This window comes from Hyla sarda, chromosome 11 (assembly GCF_029499605.1).
Source record: "Hyla sarda isolate aHylSar1 chromosome 11, aHylSar1.hap1, whole genome shotgun sequence".
In the NCBI taxonomy this organism is placed as follows: domain Eukaryota; kingdom Metazoa; phylum Chordata; class Amphibia; order Anura; family Hylidae; genus Hyla; species Hyla sarda.
Genome location: NC_079199.1, coordinates 71,976,692 through 71,999,705, shown reverse-complemented (window position 1 = coordinate 71,999,705; position 23,014 = coordinate 71,976,692). Strand labels below are relative to the sequence as shown.

General features: G+C 47.5%; 2 protein-coding genes across 3 annotated transcripts in view; one reads left to right on the top strand and one right to left on the bottom strand.

The window, feature by feature from the left end:
* DCAF5 (DDB1 and CUL4 associated factor 5) overlaps positions 1 to 15,541 on the bottom strand; it is a 117,021-nt gene extending 101,480 nt beyond the window's left edge. The window contains exon 1 of the mRNA XM_056547047.1: positions 14,766 to 15,541. Coding sequence (XP_056403022.1) covers positions 14,766 to 14,973 — 208 coding nt within the window. The 5' untranslated portion in view covers positions 14,974 to 15,541. The remainder of the gene's footprint in view (positions 1 to 14,765) is intronic.
* EXD2 (exonuclease 3'-5' domain containing 2) overlaps positions 15,028 to 23,014 on the top strand; it is a 67,602-nt gene continuing 59,615 nt past the window's right edge. The window contains exon 1 of one of the 2 annotated variants that reach the window (XM_056547049.1): positions 15,028 to 15,185. In XM_056547049.1, the coding sequence (XP_056403024.1) occupies positions 15,028 to 15,185 (158 nt within the window). Of the gene's footprint in view, positions 15,186 to 16,353; positions 16,920 to 23,014 lie in introns of those variants that run through there. The other variant, XM_056547048.1, reaches the window with a different exon arrangement.

Below are 23,014 nucleotides of genomic sequence, written 5' to 3'. Positions count from 1 at the left end.
AATATAGACATATCATCTTGGTTCCACAGGGGCATCACTCACGTTACCCACATCTATGATAAGGGCATATTGTTGCCATTTTCTGACATAGCCGCTAAATTTAACCTACCCAAACAAGATTTCTATAAATTTTTGCAAATTAGACATTGTTTGCAAGGCCTTACTCCATCTCCAGGGGAAATGGACGGTGCGGCACTTGGCCTACTCACGTCCACACAAAAAGGTTTGAAACCATTTTACTCCGCTCTTATACAAAATCATAGTGACATTAAACCCTATCCCCTGAGGTTATGGGAAAGAGAGTTGCAGATGTCTTTTCCATTGATAACTTGGCGACTAGCCTTCAAACATATACATATTGCTTTTCAATGTTCTACGCACATAGAGTCTGCAATGAAATCTATCTTACGGTGGTACTATACACCTGATAAATTAGCTCTGATCTATGCGGACATATCGGACAGGTGCTGGAGGGGGTGTGGGAACAGAGGCACACTTTATCACATCCTTTGGGAGTGCCCTATTATCCAGCCCTTTTGGTCCTCGTGTGCAAAGATAGTGAAGGAAGTTCTAGGCCACAATGTTCAATGGACACCACAATCTGTACTATTATTTCTAAACTTAACCTCTATACCTAAACAACATAGGGACCTCTATTGCATAATCTGTATAATAATTAAGATTACGTTAGTAAGTCGCTGGAAGTCAGCCGATGTCCCTTCTATTGAATCTCTGATAGCAAAAATCAACACCACCTACTCCTTTGAAAAGATTATTGCCCTTGGTTCGGGAGGTTTTCGTGCTTTTACTAGTAGATGGGAGAAGTGGAAACAGTCTCCCCATTGTGTAGACATATAGTGGGAAATAGTCTGTACGGATGATCGGGTTCCCTTCATACTGTCACCCAGCCAGAAACATCCCTGCCGACTTAGCTGTTCTACGTATTGAGCACTTATAAAAACCGTTCACATGCAGCACTGACCTTGTGGTCATTCATTTTATAACATTGCTGTCACTCTCTGAGCACTGACTACATTTGTTCATTCTACCAGTATACTAGTAGTTTAAATGACCATTCTTGCTTTTAATCTTACTAATTGGAATATAGCTATATACCACTGTCAATGTTTTCTTGGTTTAGTTGTAACTGTTGATTGTAAAACATTTTACATGTACGTATATTTGGAACTTGAACGAGCTCTGTTTCATTGCATCATTTGATGCTGCTGCTTATTATGTTCTGAAAAAATCTCAATAAAAACCATTTAAAAAAAAAAAAAAAAAAAAAAAAAATGTTTAAAATTACAGTGGTCAGATGTTCAAAAAACGCTCTGGTAATTAAGGCCAAAATGGGCTTGGTCCTTAAGGGGTTAACTACTTTATGCCAATGGTGCAAGTGTATACCCAGCAGAGTAGGGTGAACATAGAAGTCCCAGGTAAAAGGGCTAGTCTGATTACAAAGGGGGGCAGTTCACAAGGGGCCGCTCGTCTCAATTCAGTGAAGCATCCCATACCCGTTTTTTATTTTCCCCACCTGAACTTGGGACTATTAGGCAGAACGCACCATAGGGAGAGATGTCATGTACGGTAACAGATATCTTTTAGGGGAGAAATGATAGGGATGACCCTTATGTTTCTAATGACTAATATATATATATTAATATTAAAATGCCATTGCTGCTGGAAAAATATCTGTTCCCCTACCCTTTAACCCAGATACATCAGAATGCTAAATGCAAAACATTTCATCTTATCGCTTTGTCTGTAACTAAGACTGGAGCCTTGAGATGGAGACTATGGATACAAGACGTCTAAACATTGGACTTTGTGGAAAGATGCTGAAATCTTAAGCTAAGAGGACTTGCAAGATAATGACTTATGCTACGCCACGCTCAAATGACCAATCAGCATATAGAACGACGCATAATTTTACCTTTCACCCTCCCCTTTTTCTCAGTTTGTAAAAACCAAATTTACTTCCTGTAATAAACAGAACTCCATGGGGTACCGAGGAGGGAACCCATACCAACCTGGCCTGGTGTGAATTTTCTTACGTCGGAAATTAGTACAGTGGTCCCTCAAGTTACAATATTAATTGGTTGTGGGACGACCATTGTATGTTGAAACCATTGTATGTAGAGACCATAACTCTATGGAAACCTGGTAATTGGTTCTGAAGCCCCAAAATGTCATCCAAAAATAGGAAAAAGTGAGGATTAAAGAAAAATAAGTAGATAACTAATAGAGATAAAGCAAATCCTTACATATAAAAAAAGAAAGATCTGCTGGGAGCTGTAAATCACGGTCTATGTCAGTGTTTCCCAACCAGGGTGCCTCCAGCTGTTGCAAAACTACAAATTCCAGCATGCCCGGACAGCCAAAGGCTGTCCGGGCATGCTGGAAGTTGTAGTTTTGCAACAACTGGAGGCACCCTGGTTGGGAAACAATGGTTTATGTAGAGGAGGGGTCTTCTTCAGGGTCCTATACAGTACACAGTGTCCCAAATGGAGCCGCCCTTACTTGGTGTCCAAAAGAGCAGCTAACACTAGCACAGGTAAGGAGTAGTGCAGAACTTGTAGTTCCTCCCTGTACTGTAGGGGGCGCTACCAGACACCAGTCAGTGCATGCACTTCAGTAATAGAGGTGATTTACCAGTAAAATGTCCATTCTGATTGGTCTGTTCCTCCAGTTGTGACAGGTATCACAGATCTGAACTGTCTGTACATTGTATGTCGAGTCTGGTTTCAAGTTACGATGGTCCAGAAAAGACCATTGTATGTTGAAACTATTGTATGTTGAGGCCATTGTAAGTCGAGGGATCACTGTACAGTGGTAGTCACTCACAGATTAAGGCCGCACATTAATCCATCCCCAACAAAAGCACCTAGAGTTGCAAAGGTAGATTTTGCGGACAATTCTTTTTGTTTTGTTTTTTTTGCTGGGATATAGGAGACCTGTCATAGATATACCGTAACAGTTAGTTACAATTTGAGGTAGTAGCTATAACTAATACACAGTTTGCCTCAGGACATGATATTAGACACTGAATAAGCAGGACATATGCAGAGATTCATGAATACATTAATACTTGCTGTAACACAGGAGCAGTACAAGTATATCTGCTCAGTTAGGGTGGGTTCACACTACGTTTTCTCCCATACGGGAGCGCATACGGCAGGGGGGAGCTAAAACCTCGCGCTCCCGTATGCCTTCGTATGCGCTCCCGTGTGTGTCATTCATTTCAATGAGCCGGCCGGAGTGAAACGTTCGGTCCGGTCGGTTCATTTTTGCGCCGTATGCGCTTTTACGACCGGACCTCAAACCGTGGTTGACCACAGTTTTAGGTCCGGGGGAAAAGCGCATACGGCACAAAAATGAGCCGACCGGACCAAACGTTTCACTCCGGCCGGCTCATTAAAATGAATGACACACGGGAGCGCATACGAAGGCATACGGGAGCGCGAGGTTTTAGCTCCCCCCTGCCGTATGCACTCCGGTATGGGGGAAAACGTAGTGTGAACCCAGCCTTAGCAAGTCAAGGGTGGATTCCTAAGAACTGTTTATTCTTCCGAGAGAAAAAAATTAATCGTTGTTTTTGCTCTCCTGTGATCATAGCACTCTTGCTTAAACATAACAATAATGCCTTCAAGGCTGGACCGTCAATACTGTTCACAAACCTAGTTGAATCTAAAAGCATCATTCTCAAATATATTTTTGGCATACTAAGGCTATGTTTACACAGCAGAATTTCGGATTTCCCCCGAAAATTCCACAGAAACTTACTGCCCATTTACTGTCCCATTCTCAAAGCAGAATTTCCACAGTGACAATTACGCAGAGAAAAATTCTGCTTCCTGCTAAATTTTAAGACCTGTCTTTAATTCTGCTGGATCCCACTGAAGTAATTGGGGGTTTGAATTTCAGCACAATTTATTGAGTTGAGAACTCAGAAATTCAGCGGAAACACCACTGGAATTCCGCAAAAAATCTGCTGCAAGCTTTACAAAATGGAATTTGAGCGGAATTCTGCCATGTGAATGTAGTCGAAGCCTGTTTTAATGCATATAAATCGACACTTTGCTAATGTACATGTGTAAATCATTATTGTTAGGCTAGACTGCGACATTATGTAGAGCTACGAATTGATATTAACCCCTTAATGACCCAGCAAATTTTGATTTCTAGCTCATGTTTTTTTTCTCCTTACATTCTAAGACCCATAACTTTCTTGTTTTTTCACTGACAAAGTTGTATTAGGGCTTATTTTCTGCGTAACGAGTTGGACTTTCCAATGGTTCACTTTTTTTTTTTATAATACAATGTATTACAAAGCCAGAAAAAAAATTATATACAGGGCAAAATTTTAAAAAATATGGAATTGCACAATTTTGTAGGGCAATAGTTTTTTCGGAGTTCAAAATACGGCAAATCTGACATTTGATTTTTATTCTATGGGTCAGTACGATTCCAATGATATTAAACTTGAATTATTTTTGTTTCGTTTTATTGTTAACATTTTTTTTTTTTTTTTACCTTGAAACATATAAAAAAGAAGAACTACTTACCATGTTCTCACCCCTATAACTTTTTTACTTTTCCACCTACAGAGCTGTTTTAGGGTTTGCTCTTTGCACCATGAGCTGTAGTTTTTAACGGCACCAAATTTGTGTAGTTCTGTTTTTTTCATCACTTTTTATTACATTTCTTTTGGGATGTATTGCAACCAAAAATGAGCAGTTTTGGCATTTGGAATTTTTTTGCGTTTATGATGTTCATCGTGCAGGATCAGAAACATAATAATGTAATAGTTCGGACAATTATGCACGCGGCGATACCAAATATGTCGTTGTTTTTTTTGTTTGTACAGTGTTTCATTTATAAAATGGGAAAAGGGGGTGATTTGAATTTTTATTAGGGGAGATTTTTTTTTTATACTAGACACCAGGGAATAGCGGCATTTAGTGTTTAAATGCAGTGATCTGTATAGATCATGGTATTTAACCAGTTAAAGGGGTACTCCGGCGTTTAGACATAAGACATAAGATGCCTGATCGCGGGGGTCCCGCCGCAGGGGACCCCCGTGATCTTGCACCCCGTTAAAATCAGTCCCCGGAGCGTGTTCGTTCCGGGTCTGATTACGGTCGATCACGGGGCCGGAGCATTGTGACGTCATGCTCCGGACCCGTGATCGACAGTAATCAGACCTGGAGCGAACACGCTCTGGGGACTGACTTTAACAGGGTGCGGCGTGCAAGATCACGGGGGTCCCCCGCGATCAGGCATCTTATCCCCTATCCTTTGGATAGGAGATAAGATGTCTAAGCGCCGGTGTATCCCTTTAAATGATGGACCTCCGCCCACCAGACCCATGATGTACATGTATGTCATGGGTCGGGAAGGGGTTATCCCAGGTTATCCAGAACTTAAAATGTCCCTATCACTCTAAAAACATTTGACAGGTCAAACAGATATGTCAGAAGTTTTGAGTGTTCAGACCCCCACAGATTGACAGTGCAGGGAGAAGCATCTCCCCCAGGCTTGTTTTAGAAGAGTATTTAAAAAGGAATGGGAAATATAAAGGAAAGACTTACACTTCTCCTTCCTACTGGATCCTAAATACTTTTGAGAAAACCTAGCCTAAGTCAGATGATGGTCTTGCAGGAGGATACCTGTTTAAAGTGCACCTATCACAATGAGCAGCAGCAGGATATGTATAAATGTCGCAGCCATGTCATAACCCAAGACGTCCCCCGAGGTTAATGCGAACAGGAGATGGAACGCCGGAAGACCAATAAAAATCTAAGGACTTCCAGCAATTCAATTCCTGGCAGTCTTGGGAAAGTCTTAAAAATACATTCACACAGCGGAATTCAATGGGATTCTGCTGCACTGTTCACACAGTAGAAATTACGCGCCAGATGTTTCTGACACAGAAATTCAGATTCCGACATCCGCAGAAGGAACAGACAAGCTATTCTTTCGTCCGCAAGGAAATACATTGCCGTATATGAGACGGCACATTTCCGAATGGTCCTAGCACCCGCTGGATAGGGCAAATGTGTGGAATGTGTGCACGTGTTTTCTATGCGGACATTTCCCTAAGGATGCGTTCACACCGCCGTTTGCCCCCGTTCTGTTTGAAAAAAACGGATTTAAAAAAAACGGATAGAAACGGCTTATCAAACGGGTATCCGTTTTTAAGCGTTTGTAACCATTTTTAATCCGTTAATTTATTTCTTTTTTTTTTAATGAAAAATATCAGCCACCTACAGACTCCTGCAGCCAGGACTAGTACTACTCCCATCATGGAACAGACTTGTTTCCATGGTGGGAGTAGTAGTTCCTGGCTGCAGGAGTCTGCCGGCGTCTGGGGAGGCTACATTAGTGCTTGTACTACTACACCATCATGGAACAGACTCTGTTCCATGATGGGGGTAGTAGTACAGGGGCTGAGGAATTGATCGCACCGGGTCTCACTTCTGAGACCTGATCCGATCAGAAGTTATTTAAGCAGGGGAGCGGGCGGCATGGTCTGCAACCCTGCGATCACCGATGTATTTTACTTTCATTTTTTACTGAGGAGCCAATCAGGGCTCCCTGCAGGGATTTTTAAAATGGACAATGTGTATTAAAAGCACTGTGGGGGCAAGATATATAGCGCTATATATCTAGCCCCCCAGCGCATTTATAAAGATATAACCCCCGCCAGCGCAAAGATATAACCCCCGCCAGCACAAAAATATATACCCCCGCAGTATATATGTGTGACTCCCGCCATTTATAATTATATACCCCCCGCCAGCGCCTTTATAATTATATACCCCGCGCCAGCGCCTTTATAATTATATACCCCCCGCCAGCGCAATTATCAATATACACCCCCCGCCTGCGCATTTATGTGACCTCCTGCTGGTGCATATGTTTTACTGCAGCGCATTGTATGAATAGTATTTTACTGGCAGATCATTGCACCAGCCGCTGCCGGCGCGATGCTGCTGATAGAATACTATTCATACATCACGCCGCTGGGGCATATTATACAGAAGTGCTGTGGGGGCCAGATAATACTATATATCTGGCCCCCACAGCACTTCTATATAATATGACCCTGCGGCGCGATGTATGAATAGTATTCTATCAGCAGCATCGCGCCAGCAGCGGCTGGTGCGATGCTCTGCCAGTAAAATACTATTCATACAATGCGCTCCAGTAATGACATATGCGCCAGCGGGGGGTCACATAAATGCACTGGCGGGGGGTATATAATTATAAAACGCAGGCGGGGGTTACACATATATATATATATATATATATATATATATATACTGCGGGGGTATATATTTTTTTGTGCTGGTTGGGGTTATATCTTTATAAATGCGCTGGGGGGGCTAGATATATAGCGCTGTATATCTTGCCCTGATTGGCTCCTCAGTACGGGCCATTCAGAGCTCCCTGCGGGGAATTTAAAAATGAAAGTAAAATACAGTACATCGGTGATCGCAGGGTTACGGACCATGCCGCCCGCTCCCCTGCTTAATAACTTCTGATCGGGTCTCAGAAGTGAGACCTGGTGCGATCAATCCCTCAGCCCTCAACCCCTCAGGGTTGTAGTACAAACACTAATGTAGTCCCCCCAGCCATCGGCAGACTCCTGCAGCCAGGGAATTACTACTCCCATCATGGAACAGACTTGTTTCCATGATGAGAGTAGTAGTAGTCCCACAACACTGTAGGAGTCTGCTGATGCAGGGATGTGGAATTCCTATCGCCCGACGCCCGGGACTAGCAGTTTTGGGCGCCGGGCAGGTGAATTTGTCAAGCCCTTAGCCCGGCTTCGGGCAAACACGGCCGGACCTGACAAGTGGAGCGGGCACCCGACTCCTGCCCGCTCCATACTCTGCAGCCTGTGTCCTCCGAAGCAGAGCAGGGGAGATGAGAAGCTGTGTACAGTATTTGTCTTCTCTCCCCTGCTCTGCAGACGTGCGGGGGGAGATGAGGGGGCGTGGCTTATTTCTCCCCGTGCAGACCTGCGTCCTCTGCCTCTGCACGGGGAGATGCATGCGGCACTCACAGGGGAGTATGGAGCGGGCTCGGGATTCCTGCCCGCTCCGTACTTTGCAGCCCCCGGCTGTTCTCAGTAGCCGGGGGCCGCGGCTGGCTATTAACCCTTTAGATCGCCGCTGTCAAAGCTGACAGCGGCGTCTAAAGGGAAATGTGAATGCTCCCTGGTGGGCTAGTGGGGTGGATCGCCCCCCCCCCCCCCCCCCGCAGCACGATCGCAGGGGGGGCGATGCACTATAGAGGTAGCCGTAGGACTTACCTCTGCTTCCTCCTGTCCCGACTCTGTCATTGATAGATCCTGGCTGGACCAGGCTCTATCATTGGATCACAGAGCACACAGATTAATAGAGTTCAATAGAACTCTATTCATCTGTATGAGGAATCTAATGATTCCTCATAAGTGTAATAAAGTGTAAAAAAAATAATAATAATAATAAATAAAAGTTTGAAAGACACATTAACCCAGTGGTCTTCAAACTGGGTTGGCTGTCCGGGCATGCTGGGAGTTGTAGTTTTGCAACATCTGGAGGGCCACAGTTTGAAGACCGCTGCATTAACCCCTTCAACGTTAAAAGTTCAAATCACTCCCTTTTCTTATATAAAAACATGTAAACATAATAAAAATAAACATATTGGTATTGCTTCGTGCGTAATTGTACGACCTATTAAAATATAACATTATGTATCCCGTACGGTAAATGTGAAAAAATACCAAACCACAGATTTGCAATTTTTATAATATCGCAGAAAAAAAAAGTTAAAAAGCGATTAAAAAGTCAGATCAATACCAAAATGGTACCGATACAAAAAACAGATTATGGCGCAAAAAATGAGCCCTCATACAGCCTGGTATGCGGAAAAAAAATAAAGCTACAGGGGTTAAAAAATGGCAATTAAAAAAAATTAGAAAAAGTTCAGAATAGGGATCGACTGATTATCGGTATGGCCGATATTATCGGCCGATAATCACGATTTTGGGCATTATCGGTAATTACCTTGCCGATAAGCCGATAATGCCAAGCCCCCCGCACCGCCCCACCGCACCGAGACCGCCACCCCCCCGACCCACCCCCCACCGTGATGCTGGGCGGTATGGATTTTTGCCCATACCGCTATACCGGTCGGGCACCTCCCCCACCCTCCGAGTCAATAAAAAAATTAAACTTATCCGTAATGGGGGTGGTCTGGGCCATCCATCCTTCCTTCCTGTAGTGTCCGGGGGCATTCCGGGTGAAGGGTGAACCGGTCCGGGCTGTCCTTCTCCGGCGGTCATCTTCTCCACTCCGGGCAGGCTCCGGCCTAGTACGCTGCATAGACGCCGCTGCGCACTGACGCCCGTGCGCAGCGACCCACCTGACGTCACGGCGTAGCGGCGTCTATGCAGTGTACTAGGCCGGAGCCTGCCCGGAGTGGAGAAGAGCACCCCCGGAGAAGAAGGACAGCCCGGACCGGTTCACCCTTCACCCAGAACACCCCCAGACACTACAGGAAGGAAGGATGGATGGCCCGGACCACCCTGACAGGTAGGGGGAGAGAAGCGGGTGGTGGCGGCGGCCTATGGCCCCGCAAAAGCCACTGCAGATCATTGATTTAAAGCGCCCGCTTTAAATCAATGATCTGCAGCGGTGTCACAGGGGGTTAAATAGCCGATAACTTATACCGGAATATCGATATAAGTTATTGGCTATCGGCCCTAACCTGCACCGATTATCGGCCCTAAAAAAACGATATCGGTCGATCCCTAGTTCAGAATTAGTAAAACATGACGTAAACTATACAAATCTGGTATTGCTGTAATCAGGCGCCTAAAGTATAAAACTAACATGTTACCTCAACCACATGGTAAATGGCACAGAAAAGAAAATCTGCTAAATAATCTTTTACTATTTCAATTTCACTTCCCTTAATCTTTATATATATATTTTTTTTTATTTTTTGGTTCAGAGAATGTTATTGAAAAATTAAAAGGTATCCTTATAGTGGGTAGTTATGGCTATTATAGGGCGAGGAGGAAAAAATTTGAGCGTAAAAGCGAAAATTGGCCAGGACAAGTGGATCGTCATGAGGGACAAGTAGATTTTGCTCCATTTTAGTCCCGTAGACAAGTAGTTTTTTATAAAATTTCCACACCCCCTGTGATGTCCCCTCTTCTGAGCATGCTCAGATGTAATTACTGATATTTTAAACCAGGGTGCAAATGGATGACATTAAAGGTTCATCCTTTTGCCAAAGACTTCAATGTTAAAATTATGATGTCCGTGTTTTCTTCCGTTTTTTTTCACAGAAGAAAAAATACTGCATGTGCCGTTTTTTTCTTCCATGAAAAAAAATTGAATGAGTGCATACGGGTGCACACGGATTAAAAAAAATCCCATTGACATGAATGGGATTTTTTTACAACCGTTTTTAATCCATTTACAATCTGCAAAAACTGAGCTGAAACAGGGATAAAAAAACGGGGGCAAACGGCCGTGTGAACGCACCCTAACATGTGTACCTTAGGCTATGAGATTGTTTGGGATGTTTAAGCATATCGGCCCAGATTTATCAAACCGTGTGAGAGAGATTTCCCTACAGCAACCAATCACAGCTCAGCTTTCACTTTACCAGAGCTTGTTAGCTGAGCTGTGATTGGTTACTGTGGGGAAATCACTCCACTTTTTCTCTCACACAGTTTGATCAATCTGGGCCATCCTGCTGCGGCTCATAGTGATAGTGCCCAAATTCGTAGCCCAAGCAGGGGTGTGGAAATAAAAAATAAAAAATACTTGTCCAAGGGACTAAAGCTGAACACAATCTACTTGTTCCTCAAGAAAATCCACTTGTCCTGGTACATAAAATAATTTCAACCAAAATAGTCTGATTCCCCCCACTAGACCACCAGGGATGGATATAAGAACCTTTAGACGCTGCTGTCAACTTAGACAGCGGTGATCTAATGGTTTAATAGCGGCCACGGTGATCGCAGCATGCCAGGCTATTAGCGGCGGGAGAGCTGTAGATAGCTCCTTATACACCCGAGGCAAGCCCCCCCCCCCCCCATCTGACCCCTATAACTCCAATTTTTCCATATACAGGGATGTATAAGGGTAATCTTATGTGCCGTGATATGTAGTTTTTATCGGAACCATTTATTATCAGAACTTTTATTAGGAAAGGGGCTTATTCACATATATACGCACTTTTTAAAATATTGTAATCACTATTTTTCAGTCTTCATAGGGGCTTATATATGGAGTCTTTTGATTGGGTAACGGTGAACGCCGCTGTGTTACTGGGCGGGGGTGGGGGTGTTCTGCTTCTCCAGTTTGTGTGGTGCATTTTATTTAATCAAATTTATGTGTCATTACGTTGCATTTATTTACTAGATAACTACAACTCCCAGCATGCCCTGATACAGCCTATGGTTGTGGGTGTTGCAGCATGTTGCACTGTATAGTAGTACAGTTAAGGTTATTGTGTAACATGCTGGGAGTTGTAGTTTTGGTTTGTGTCAGCTGCAGAGCCATAGGCTGTGTCAAGGAATACTGGGAATTGCAGTTAGTAACTACAACACCCAGCATTCCCTGATACAGCCTATGGCTCTGCAGCTGACCCGAACTAAAACTACCACTCCCAACATGTTACACTTTATAGTTCTACAGTTTAGGTTATGGTGTACATGCTGGAAGTTGTAGTTTTGGTTCGGGGGTGTTTGCGTGCATCCGTGGGACTCTTGGTCGGCAGGTGAGTATGAAGGGGCCGGGATTCTAGTGGTGCAATTTAGTGCGGGTGGCCAGAAGACACTAAAAAGAAATTTAAAAAATTAGATAGCACAACTGGCAGCAGCACTTGTCAGTCCGCCCCTGTACAAAAATACATACATGCACATATCATACATACACATATACATACACTGGCCACTGCCCCCTATATTATACATTACATACCAGGGATCGACCGATTATCGGCATGGTGGAGCAGGAGCTGTCAGCTGTCCCGCTCCTCCACTCCCTCACCTTTCTCACGCTGCTTCATTCTTGCAGTGGGAGTGAGAGCCGCGGGGACGCCATCCACTGCAGGACGGCGTGATGACATCACATCATCGCGCCGGCGCCCGGAGATCACGTCCCTGCAGCTCTCACTCACAGTACAAGAACGTAGCAGAGTGTGAGAAAGGTGAGCACTGCTCGGGCACTGTATGGATGGATGGGCAAATTATAAGTGAGGGGGGCAAATATAAGTGAGGGGCACATATCAGGGGGGTATTATATGTGAGGAACACAGGACAGGGGGGATCATATGTTGGGGCACATGACAGCCCCCCCCTGTCATGTGCCCATATAATGCCCCCCTGACTTATAATACCCTCTGTCCTGTACCCTCATATATTTTGCCCCCTGAGGAGGCAGGACATGGGGCATTATATGTGAAGGGCACTGAACAGGGGGCAATATATGTGAGGGGCACAGGACAGGGAGTATTATAAGTCAGGGGGGCATTATATGGGCACATGACAGGGGTGGGCTGTCATGTGCCCCCACATATAATCCCCCCGTCATGTGCCCCTCATACATAATACTCTGTGACTCCCACATATAATGCCACATGTCCTGTGTTCCTTACATACAATGCCCCCATCATGTGCCCCCACATATAATGCCCCCTGACATGTGCCCCTCATATATAATGCCCCACGTCCTATGCCCCTCACATATAATGCCCCCTGTTCTGCACCCTCATGGGGTATTATATGTGAGGTGCACAGGACATGGGGCATTATAAGTCAGGGGGGCTTTATACAGGCAGGGGGAGAGAAGCGGGTGGTGGTCAAATCAATGATCTGCAGCGGCTTCATGGGGGGGGGGGTATGGGAGAGAAATAGCCGATAATTTATACCGGAATATCGGTATAAATGATCGGCTTTAACCTCCACAGATTATCGTATCGGCCCTAAAAAAATCGATTTCGGTCAATCCCTTATACATACATCATACATACACCCGCCGCTGCCCCCCCACATCATACATTACATACACACATCACACATACACCATAAACAAATCATATATACACATCACACATACACTCACACCATACATATGCACACATCATACATACACCCGCCGCTGCCCCCCCACATCATACATTACATACACACATCACACATACATCATAAACAAATCATATATACACATCACACATACACTCACACCATACATATGCACACATCATACATACACCTGCCGCTGCCCACCCGACATTATACATTACAGACACACATTGTATGGCAGGTTCGATCCACTGTGGAGGTAGCTGAAGGACTTACCTCTGCTATCTTAGGGACCATGGCTCTGTCATTGATAGAGCCTGGCTGGACCAGGCTTTATCAAAGGAGTGCAGAGCACACAGATCAATGGGGTTCAATAGAACTGCATTGATCTGTATGAGGAATCTTATGATTCTTTGTACCTCATGGGATTAATAAAGTGTAAAAAAAAAAAAAATCACCCCCTTTTCCTATATAAAAACATAAACATAATAAAAATAAACATATTTGGTATTGCCACGTATGTAAAAACATATACCAAACCCCAGAATTGCTTTTCTTTTTTTTTTTTTTTTTAAATAACATGATATCCCAGGAAAAGCTGTTAAAAAGTCAGATCAATACCCAATACCAAAATGGTACCGATACAAATAGATTAAGGCGCAAAAAAATGAGCCATCATACAGCCTGGCATACGAAAAAATTAAAAAAAAGTTACAGGGGTCAGAAAATGGCAATTACAAATAAATTCTAAAAAGTTTAGAATTTTGTTTTTACTTAGAAAAACATAATAGAAACTATATAATTTTGGTATTACTGTAATCAGGCTGACCTAAAATATCAAAATGACCACAAGGTAAATGGCGTAAAAAAATAAACCACCAAAATTATCTTTTTATTTCAATTTCACCATTTTTTTTTGTTTCGAAGCATATGTTATGGAGAAATAAAAAGTGTCATTACAAAGTGCAATTGGTCCTGCAAAAAACAAGCCTCACATGGGTCTATAAATGGAAAAATAAGAGTTATGGCTATTATAGTGCGAGGAGGAAAAAAACCAATGTGCAAAAATGGCCTGGACAAGTAAATTGTCGCAAGTGACAAGTAGGTTGGGCTCCGTTTTAGTCCCTTGGACAAGTAGTTTTTTTTTTTGTTATTTCCGCACCCCTGGGAGCACTAGGGACACAAGACAGTGACAGCCACTACGGCCACTGCTTTACCCCTTTGCTCAGGTAACTTTGGATCAAACACCCCTCCCTCCCGGCCTTATATTCTGACCTATCAGACGATAAGTAGGTGGACTTTTCCTTTATAACATGTGAGCCTCTGTTTGTCAGTAGCAGAAGGGCCTCATCCTTTTACATCCCCAACCTGTGGTCCATTTTTCGTGGAACTACAACCTCCAGCATGCGTCCTGGACTGCTGGGAGTCATAGTTTGGCTAAAGCTAAGGGTCACCGATTGGGGAACACTAGTGCAGGCCAATGGTCCGCAACCCGTGGCTCTGCAGCTGTAAGGGCATGCTGGGAGTTGTAGTGTCACAACAGCTGTACAGCCACAGGTAGCAGCAGACTGCTAGGCCGTACAAGTGCATAGAGGAGGGAGGTGGGTGACTACAAGGAGGAGCAGACTGTGGGGTGCGGCCAGGCACATATTGGGGTTCACATGTCACTTGCCTGACACCAGCATGTGTCCACCGTTGTTGGAGAACTCGATAGCATTGACACAGCCGAAGTGACCGAGCAGGTCCTTCTTATACAGGTTCCTACAGGCCTGCAGCCTCCGCCGCTGTAAATCTTCCTTCAGCAGGGGGTCCCCTTGTAGGCCCCTCCGGGACAGAAAGCCGACCACCGACCTCATGCCGCATCCCTCGTCCCTTCTCATGGCGGCAGTTCACGGCCCGGGCTCGCCCTGTGATCCGGTACTCGTCATACAGACATGGCAGCTAAGGGAAGCACCGAGCTGTTTAGACACAAGTTGCGGGGCCGATCCGAGCTCCTCCCTCCTCAGCTGATCCTCCGCTTCCTCCCCCTGACTGTCCCCGGGAGTCACACAGGGGCCTGCCCGAATACCTGGCTGTGGGCAGACAGGAAGAGGTCAGCCCGAGGGCCCGGCACCTGGCAGTGTGCCCCTCACTATATTAATGTGGCATCACACAAGCCCCCACAGCCCCTCATCTATTGTCAGCCCGAGGGCCCGGCACCTGGCACTGTGCCCCTCACTATATTAATGTGGCATCACACAAGCCCCCACAGCCCCTCATCTATTGTCAGCCCGAGGGCCCGGCACCTGGCACTGTGCCCCTCACTATATTTATGTGACATCACACAAGCCCCCACAGCCCCTCATTTATTGTCAGCCCGAGGGCCCGGCACCTGGCAGTGTGCCCACAACTTGCCCTGGCACTGTGCCCCTCACTATATTAATGTGGCATCACACAAGCCCCCACAGCCCCTCATCTATTGTGTCCATACAAGCCTTAGTAGACAGGGTTGCCCCTGGCCGGTATTGTTCCGGCACAGCCGGTATTTTGGCCACCCTGACGGTTTGTATATTAAAAATACCGGCAATTCAATGGGTATTATCTAACCAATTCTCCAACTCCATAATCTATATCAGTGTTTCCAAACCAGGGGGCCTCCAGCTATTGGTAAACTACAACTCCCAGCATGCCAGGACAACCAATGGCTGTCCGGGCATGCTGGGAGTTGTAGATTTGCAACAGCTGGAGGCACCTCTGGTTAGAAAACACTGACCTATACTATATACTACTATATAGTCCAACATGCTGGGAGTTGTAGTTTTCGTTTGGGTAAGCTGCTGAGCCACAGGCTGTATCAGGGCATGCTGAGATTTGTAGTTAGCAACTAACTACAACTCCCTAATTTAATAAAAAAAAAAAAAAAAAGCGATCAGAAAGTCACATGAAAACAAAAATGGTACTGCAAAAAAATACAGACCATGGCACCAAAAATGTGCCCTCATGCAGACCCTTATAAGGAGAACTAAAAAAGTCATAGGGGTCAGAATAGGACAAAGTTTCCCCACACATGTATCCTGTGATGTTAGGTATACATAATTAATTATGCAAATTAGCATTAGTCCCCCCAAAATTGTCTCATCACTATACCTGTTATGCCCCCATTATCTGATATATATATATGGATCATAGTCTTCTTCTTTGCTGTGCCCCCATATTACCTGATATATTACACTGTGCCCCCACATTACCTAAGCAATTACACTTCGCCCCCATTAACTGATATAATATATTGTGCCTCCCACATTACCTGATACTGTATACTGTACTGTGCCCCTCACACCTCTGCTCTGCAATGAACCACTACATTTTCTGACATCACAGTGTTCTGTTCCCCCACATTACCTGATATACACTGCTCAAAAAAATATAGGGAACACTTAAACAACACAATGTAACTCCAAGTCAATGACACTTCTGTGAAATCCCACTGTCCACTCAGGACGCAACGCTGATTGACAATCAATTTCACATGCTGTTGTGCAAATGGAACAGATAACAGGTGGAAATTATAGGCAATTAGCAAGACACCCCCAATAAAGGAGTGGTTGTGCAGGTGGTGACCACAGACCACTTCTCAGTCCCTATGCTTCATGGCTGATGTTTTAGTCACTTTTGAATGCTGGCGGTGCTTTCACTCTAGTGGTAGCATAAGACAGTCTACAACCCACACAAGTGGCTCAGGTAGTGCAGCTCATCCAGGATGGCACATCAATGTGAGCTGTGGCAAGAAGTTTTGCTGTGTCTGTCAGCGTAGTGTGCAGAGCATGGAGGCGCTACCAGGAGACAGGTCAGTACATCAGGAGACGTGTAGGAGGTTGTAGGAGGGCACCAACCCAGCAGCAGGACCGCTACCTCTGTCTTTGTGCAAGGAGGAGCACTGCCAGAGCCCTGCAAAATGACCTCCAGCAGGCCACAAATGTGCATTTGTCCACTCAAATTGTCACAAATAGACTCCATGAGGGCCCGACATCCACAGGTGAGGGTTATGCTTACAGCCCAACACCGTGCAGGACATTTGGCATTTGCCAGAGACCACCAATATTGGCAATTTCGCCACTGGTGCCCTGTGCTCTTCACAGATAAAAGCAGGTTCACACTGAGCACATGTGACAGAGTCTGGAGATGCCGTGGAGAATGTTCTGCTGCCTGCAACATCCTCCAGCATGACCAGTTTGGCAGTGGGTCAGTATTGGTGTGGGGTGGCATTTCTTTGGGGGGGCTGCACAGCCCTCCATGTGCTTGCCAGAGGTAGCCTGACTGCCATTAGGTACCGAGATGAGATCTTCAGACCCCTTGTGAGACCATATGCTGGTGCGGTTGGCCCTAGGTTGCTCCTAATGCAAGACAATACTAGACCTCATGTGGCTGGAGTGTGTCAGAAGTTCCTGCAAAAGGAAGGCATTGATGCTATGGACCGCCCGTTCCCCAGACCCAGGGCCGGACTGGCTTAGCGGGATATCGGGAGGCCGCTGCCCTGTGGGCCGGCAGTGGCTGTAACGCAGGCTGCCTGAATCCCGACAAGCAGTTGCGACCCGGCCCGATGGCAATTGCGACCCGGCCCAATGGTCTGGGGGCCCGCAGGGCCCCCCAGCCACTACACTATGCAGCTGCAGTAACAGGTCCGCCATTCAGGCTGCGCCCGTCGCTGCCAGCAATCTTTACTAACTTTTAATTACCTGCGCGCCCGCCCTTTAAAAATCAGCTGGGAGGCCAGAGGCATGATGGGAGTAGATGTGCTCTGCGCAGGTACGCACGCACGTCTGCTCCAAGCCCCTGACGCGTCTCTGCCTTTGACCCTATGATATCGATACCAGGCAGAGGCAGTGGCAGGTGCAGCCGCCCGCCCGACATCGCTGCAGTGATCTCCAGGAAGGTCAGGAGACACGGGACGGGCTGCCGGAGGGGGTTGCTGGGAGTGATAAATTCACAAGGGGTTAGATTGGTGATGAGACCGAGGATGGCGGGGGGTGGGGGGATTGATGAGGAGACTACGGATGGGGTGCAAGTGGGGGGGAGGGGGTGATTGATGAGGAGACCGAGGATGGGGGGGGGATATTGATGAGGAAACTAAGGATGGGGTGCAGGTGAGGGGAGGGGGTGATTGATGAGACAAAGGGCGGGGGGGCTAATTGATGGGGAGACCGAGGATGGGGTGTGTCTGTGTGTGGGAGCTGGGGGAAGGGATGGATTGATGAGACCGAGAATGGGGGGGGGCGTGGTTGGGGAATGGGGTTCAGGGGGATTGACTGAGAATGGGGTGCTGGGGGGTTGGACTGGGTGGTGGTGTATGAGGAGACTGAGAATGGGGTGCAGGGGGGATTGAATAATGAGGAGACTGAGGGTGGGGTGCAGGGGGGGTTGGACAGGGTGGCGGTGTATGAGGAGACTGAGGATGGGGTACGGGGGGGGGCTGGGTGGTGAATTATGAGGTGATAAGGAGGAGACTGAGGATGGGGTGCCAGGGGGGTCGTGGGTGGCGGTGCATGAGGTAATGACTTGGGTAAAGACGTAGGGGTCTTGGGGGGGGTGACAGGGAAGCCTGGAGGAGGATAGATGGGTCTGGAGGAGGACAGTGCAGGGGTGGGATTCAGCTGGACTATGGAGAAACCCTGTGTGACAGTATTATTATTATGGGAACAGTGTGTGGCAGGGTTATATTCTGAGGATACAGTTTGTGGAAGTATTTTACCCAGGGATTACAGTGTGTAGCAGTATCAAATTCAGGGGGTACACTGGATGGCAGTATTATATTCAGGGGGTACAGTGTGTACCAATAATATATTTAGAGGGTACAGTGGGTGGTAGTATTATATTCAGGGGGTACACTGGTTGTCAGTATTATATTCAGGGGGTACAGTGTGTACCAATAATATATTAAGAGGGTACAGTGAGTGGTAGTATTATATTCAGGGGGTACACTGGTTGGCAGTATTATATTCATGGGGTACAGTGTGTACCAATAATATATTTAGAGGGTACAGTGGGTGGTAGTATTATATTCAGGGGGTACACTGGTTGGTAGTATTATATTCAGGGGGTACAGTGTGTACCAATAATATATTTAGAGGGTACAGTTGGTGGTAGTATTATATTCAGGGGGTACACTGGTTGGCAGTATTATATTCAGGGGGTACAGTGTGTAGCAATAATATATTTAGAGGGTACATTGTGTGGCAGTATTATGTTCATGGGGTACAGTGTGTAGCAATAATATATTTAGAGGGTACAGTGTGTGGCAGTATTATGTTCAGGGAGTACAGTGTGTAGCAATAATATATTTAGAGGGTACAATGGGTGGTAGTATTAAATTCAGGGGGTACAGTTTCTGGCAGTATTATATTCAGGGGGCACAGTTTCTGGCAATATTATATTCAGGGGACACAGTATTTGGCAGGATAATAATGATTAAAGGGGTATTCCAGGCCAAAACTTTTTTTCATATATCAACTGGCTCCGGAAACTTAAACAGATTTGTAAATTAAATCTGAATTCGGGTAGAAGAAACAGACATGGTGCACATCTACAATCTTGTATAATGATCTAATTGCTTCTCAGCATAATAGCAAAAACTAACAGGTTGTCAATATACATTTTTGATCAAAAAGTGCAAGCCCACTCGCCACGTCAAGGCCACCTATTTAGAGTGGGTCCCTAACGTCCCCAGCATAAAATGGCGTAGCACCGGGCGGCGACCACCACCGACCAGTGCCCAAGGGGGGGGGAGGGGGGGGGGGGGGGGGAACGACCCACTGGCAGAGCGGCCCCAATGCCACTCAAACCAGTCTATGGGCCGCACCCCCCCCACAGACACGGCGCCACAGCGGCAACGGACGCTGCACAGCACCACACCAGTGTGAACAAGGTGTAACAGCACACTTTATAACAGCTGGAGAGCCACTTGAACCAAGGTGATTGGCGGGGGGTCTAAGAAGTCGGACCCCCACCAGAAAAATGGGCTACTTATTTTAAAATTCCGAGCCTATTTTTGGCCCCATTCCGGCCCTGCCTGTAAGTAATTATGTTTGTGCGGTTGAGCCCGTGTAAGGGGTTCATCAGGGATTGGGGAAGCGAGTCGTCGAGGGTAGGGGGCCCAGGAAATTTTTTGCATCGGGGCCCTGTGATTTCTAGCTACGCCCCTGCTGACAAGTCACTGTGTCAGTCTGTCAGCAGTGTCTGGACCTGTGTGCTCCGCAGCTGCAGCATCACACACAGATCCTAAGGCTCCTGACAGCTGACACAGTGAGCAGAGGTCTGGGGTACAGAGTCTGTAATGGGAGCTGTATAGACAGTCCACTCCCCTCTACTCTCTGCCTCCTCACTGCTCCTGGCCCCTCCTCCTCTCCCCACAGTGACTGCAGCTGCTCAGGGGAGGATCTACTATACTGGGTGAGAGGAAAAGGGAACCGAATGTTATTACTATGTAAGGGAAAGGGTGGGAGACCTGTTATGTGGTGTGTGGGGGTCTGGTAAGGGGGAGACCTGTTATGTAGTGTGTGTGGGGGTCTGGTAAGGGGGAGACCTGTTATGTGGTGTGTGGGGGTCTGGTAAGAGGGAGACCTGTTATGTGGTGTGTGGGGGTCTGGTAAGAGGGAGACCTGTTATGTGGTGTGTGGGGGTCTGGTAAGAGGGAGACCTGTTATGTGGTGTGTGGGGGTCTGGTAAGGGGGAGACCTGTTATGTGGTGTGTGGGGGTCTGGTAAGAGGGGGACCTGTGATGTTAGGGGCTGCAGAGGGGGAGACCTGTGATGTTAGGGGCTGCAGAGGGGGAGACCTGTGATGTTAGGGGCTGCAGAGGGGGAGACCTGTGATGTTAGGGGCTGCAGAGGGGGAGACCTGTGATGTTAGGGGCTGCAGAGGGGGAGACCTGTGATGTTAGGGGCTGCAGAGGGGGAGACCTGTGATGTTAGGGGCTGCAGAGGGAGACCTGTGATATTAGGGTCTGCAGAGGGGGAGACCTGTGATGTTAGGGGCTGCAGAGGGGGACCTGTGATGTTAGGGGCTACAGAGGGGGAGACCTGTGATGTTAGGGGCTGCAGAGGGGGAGACCTGTGATGTTAAGGGCTGCAGAGGGGGACCTGTGATGTGGGGGGCTGCAGAAGGGGACCTGTGATGTGGGGGGCTGCAGAGGGGGAGACCTGTGATTTTAGGGGCTGCAGAGGGGGACCTGTGATGTGGGGGGCTGCAGAGGGGGAGACCTACCTGTGATGTTAGGGGCTGCAGAGGGGCAGACCTGTGATGTCAGGGGCTGCAGAGGGAGAGCTGTGATCTGGGGGGCTGCAGAGGGGGAGACCTGTGATGTTAGGGGCTGCAGAGGGAGACCTGTGATGTTAGGAGCTGCAGAGGGGGAGACCTGTGATGTTAGGGGCTGCAGAGGGGGACCTGTGATGTGGGGGGCTGCAGAGGGGGAGACCTGTGATGTTAGGGGCTGCAGAGGGGGAGACCTGTGATGTTAGGGGCTGCAGAGGGGGACCTGTGATGTTAGGGGCTACAGAGGGGGACCTGTGATGTTAGGGGCTACAGAGGGGGACCTGTGATGTTAGGGGCTGCAGAGGGGGAGTCCTGTGATGTTAGGGGCTGCAGAGGGGGAGACCTGTGATGTTAGGGGCTGCAGAGGGGGACCTGTGATGTGGCGGGCTGCAGAGGGGGAGACCTGTGATGTTAGGGGCTGCAGACAGTGGCGTAGCTATAGTGGTCGCAAGTGTCGCAATCGTGACTGGGCCCGTAGCTCGGGGGGGCCCGCGCGGCCTCCCTGCCTCTTCACTATACTATGCTCTGCTATGCTACAGCAACAGGACCTGGGCCCGCCGCTGCAAGCCGCTCTGCCTCAGGCTTTCATTCATTGTGCTGACCTGGCGTCCCCAGATTGATTGCATCAGACAGAGCATGAAATACCTTTCACTGCTGCGCAGAGGCTCCTCCCCCAGCTTACTAGGGGTGCGCGGCCGTACAGATACGGTGGCTGCGTAATGACGTTCCACAAATCACAGCAAGGGGGCGTCACTAAGCTCTACGTCATTACGCGGCCACCGTTTCTGTATGGCCGCGCACCGCTCGTCATCTGGTGGAGCTGCGTAAGTTATCTCAACTCCGATGCGAATGGACCCGGGACACCGAGGAGCAATGAATGACCAGAGGCGGTGTCTTTTGCCTCCGACTCCTACAGCAGCAGCATCGTCGATGAAATGTGGTGCACTGCTGGATGCAGCCACCTGGTAAGTGAAGGGGACTGTCTACTGCAGTGTTTCCCAACCAGGGTGCCTCCAGCTGTTGCAAAACTACAACTTGTAGTTTTGCAACAGCTGGAGGCACCCTGGTATGGAAACAATGGTCTACTGGAGGGGAGGGAGGGGGGGTGTCCTAATATAAAAATCTGAGGAGACTACCTGACTACTGGGGGAGGGGGGGGGGGGGGATGATATGAGATATGGGGTCCAGAGGAGGGAGGGGGGGGGGGTGATATGAGATATGGGGTGCAGAGGAGGGGGGGGGGATGATATGAGATATGGGGTCCAGAGGAGGGGGGGGAGGGATGATATGAGATATGGGGTGCAGAGGAGGGGGGGGGATGATATGAGATATGGGGTCCAGAGGAGGGAGGGGGGGATGATATGAGATATGGGGTCCAGAGGAGGGGGGGGGATGATATGAGATATGGGGTCCAGAGGAGGGAGGGAAGGGGGGGATGATATGAGATATGGGGTCCAGAGGAGGGAGGGAAGGGGGGGGATGATATGAGATATGGGGTCCAGAGGAGGGGGGGGGGGATGATATGAGATATGGGGTCCAGAGGAGGGAGGGGGGGGGATGATATGAGATATGGGGTCCAGAGGAGGGAGGGAGGGGGGATGATATGAGATATGGGGTCCAGAGGAGGGAGGGAGG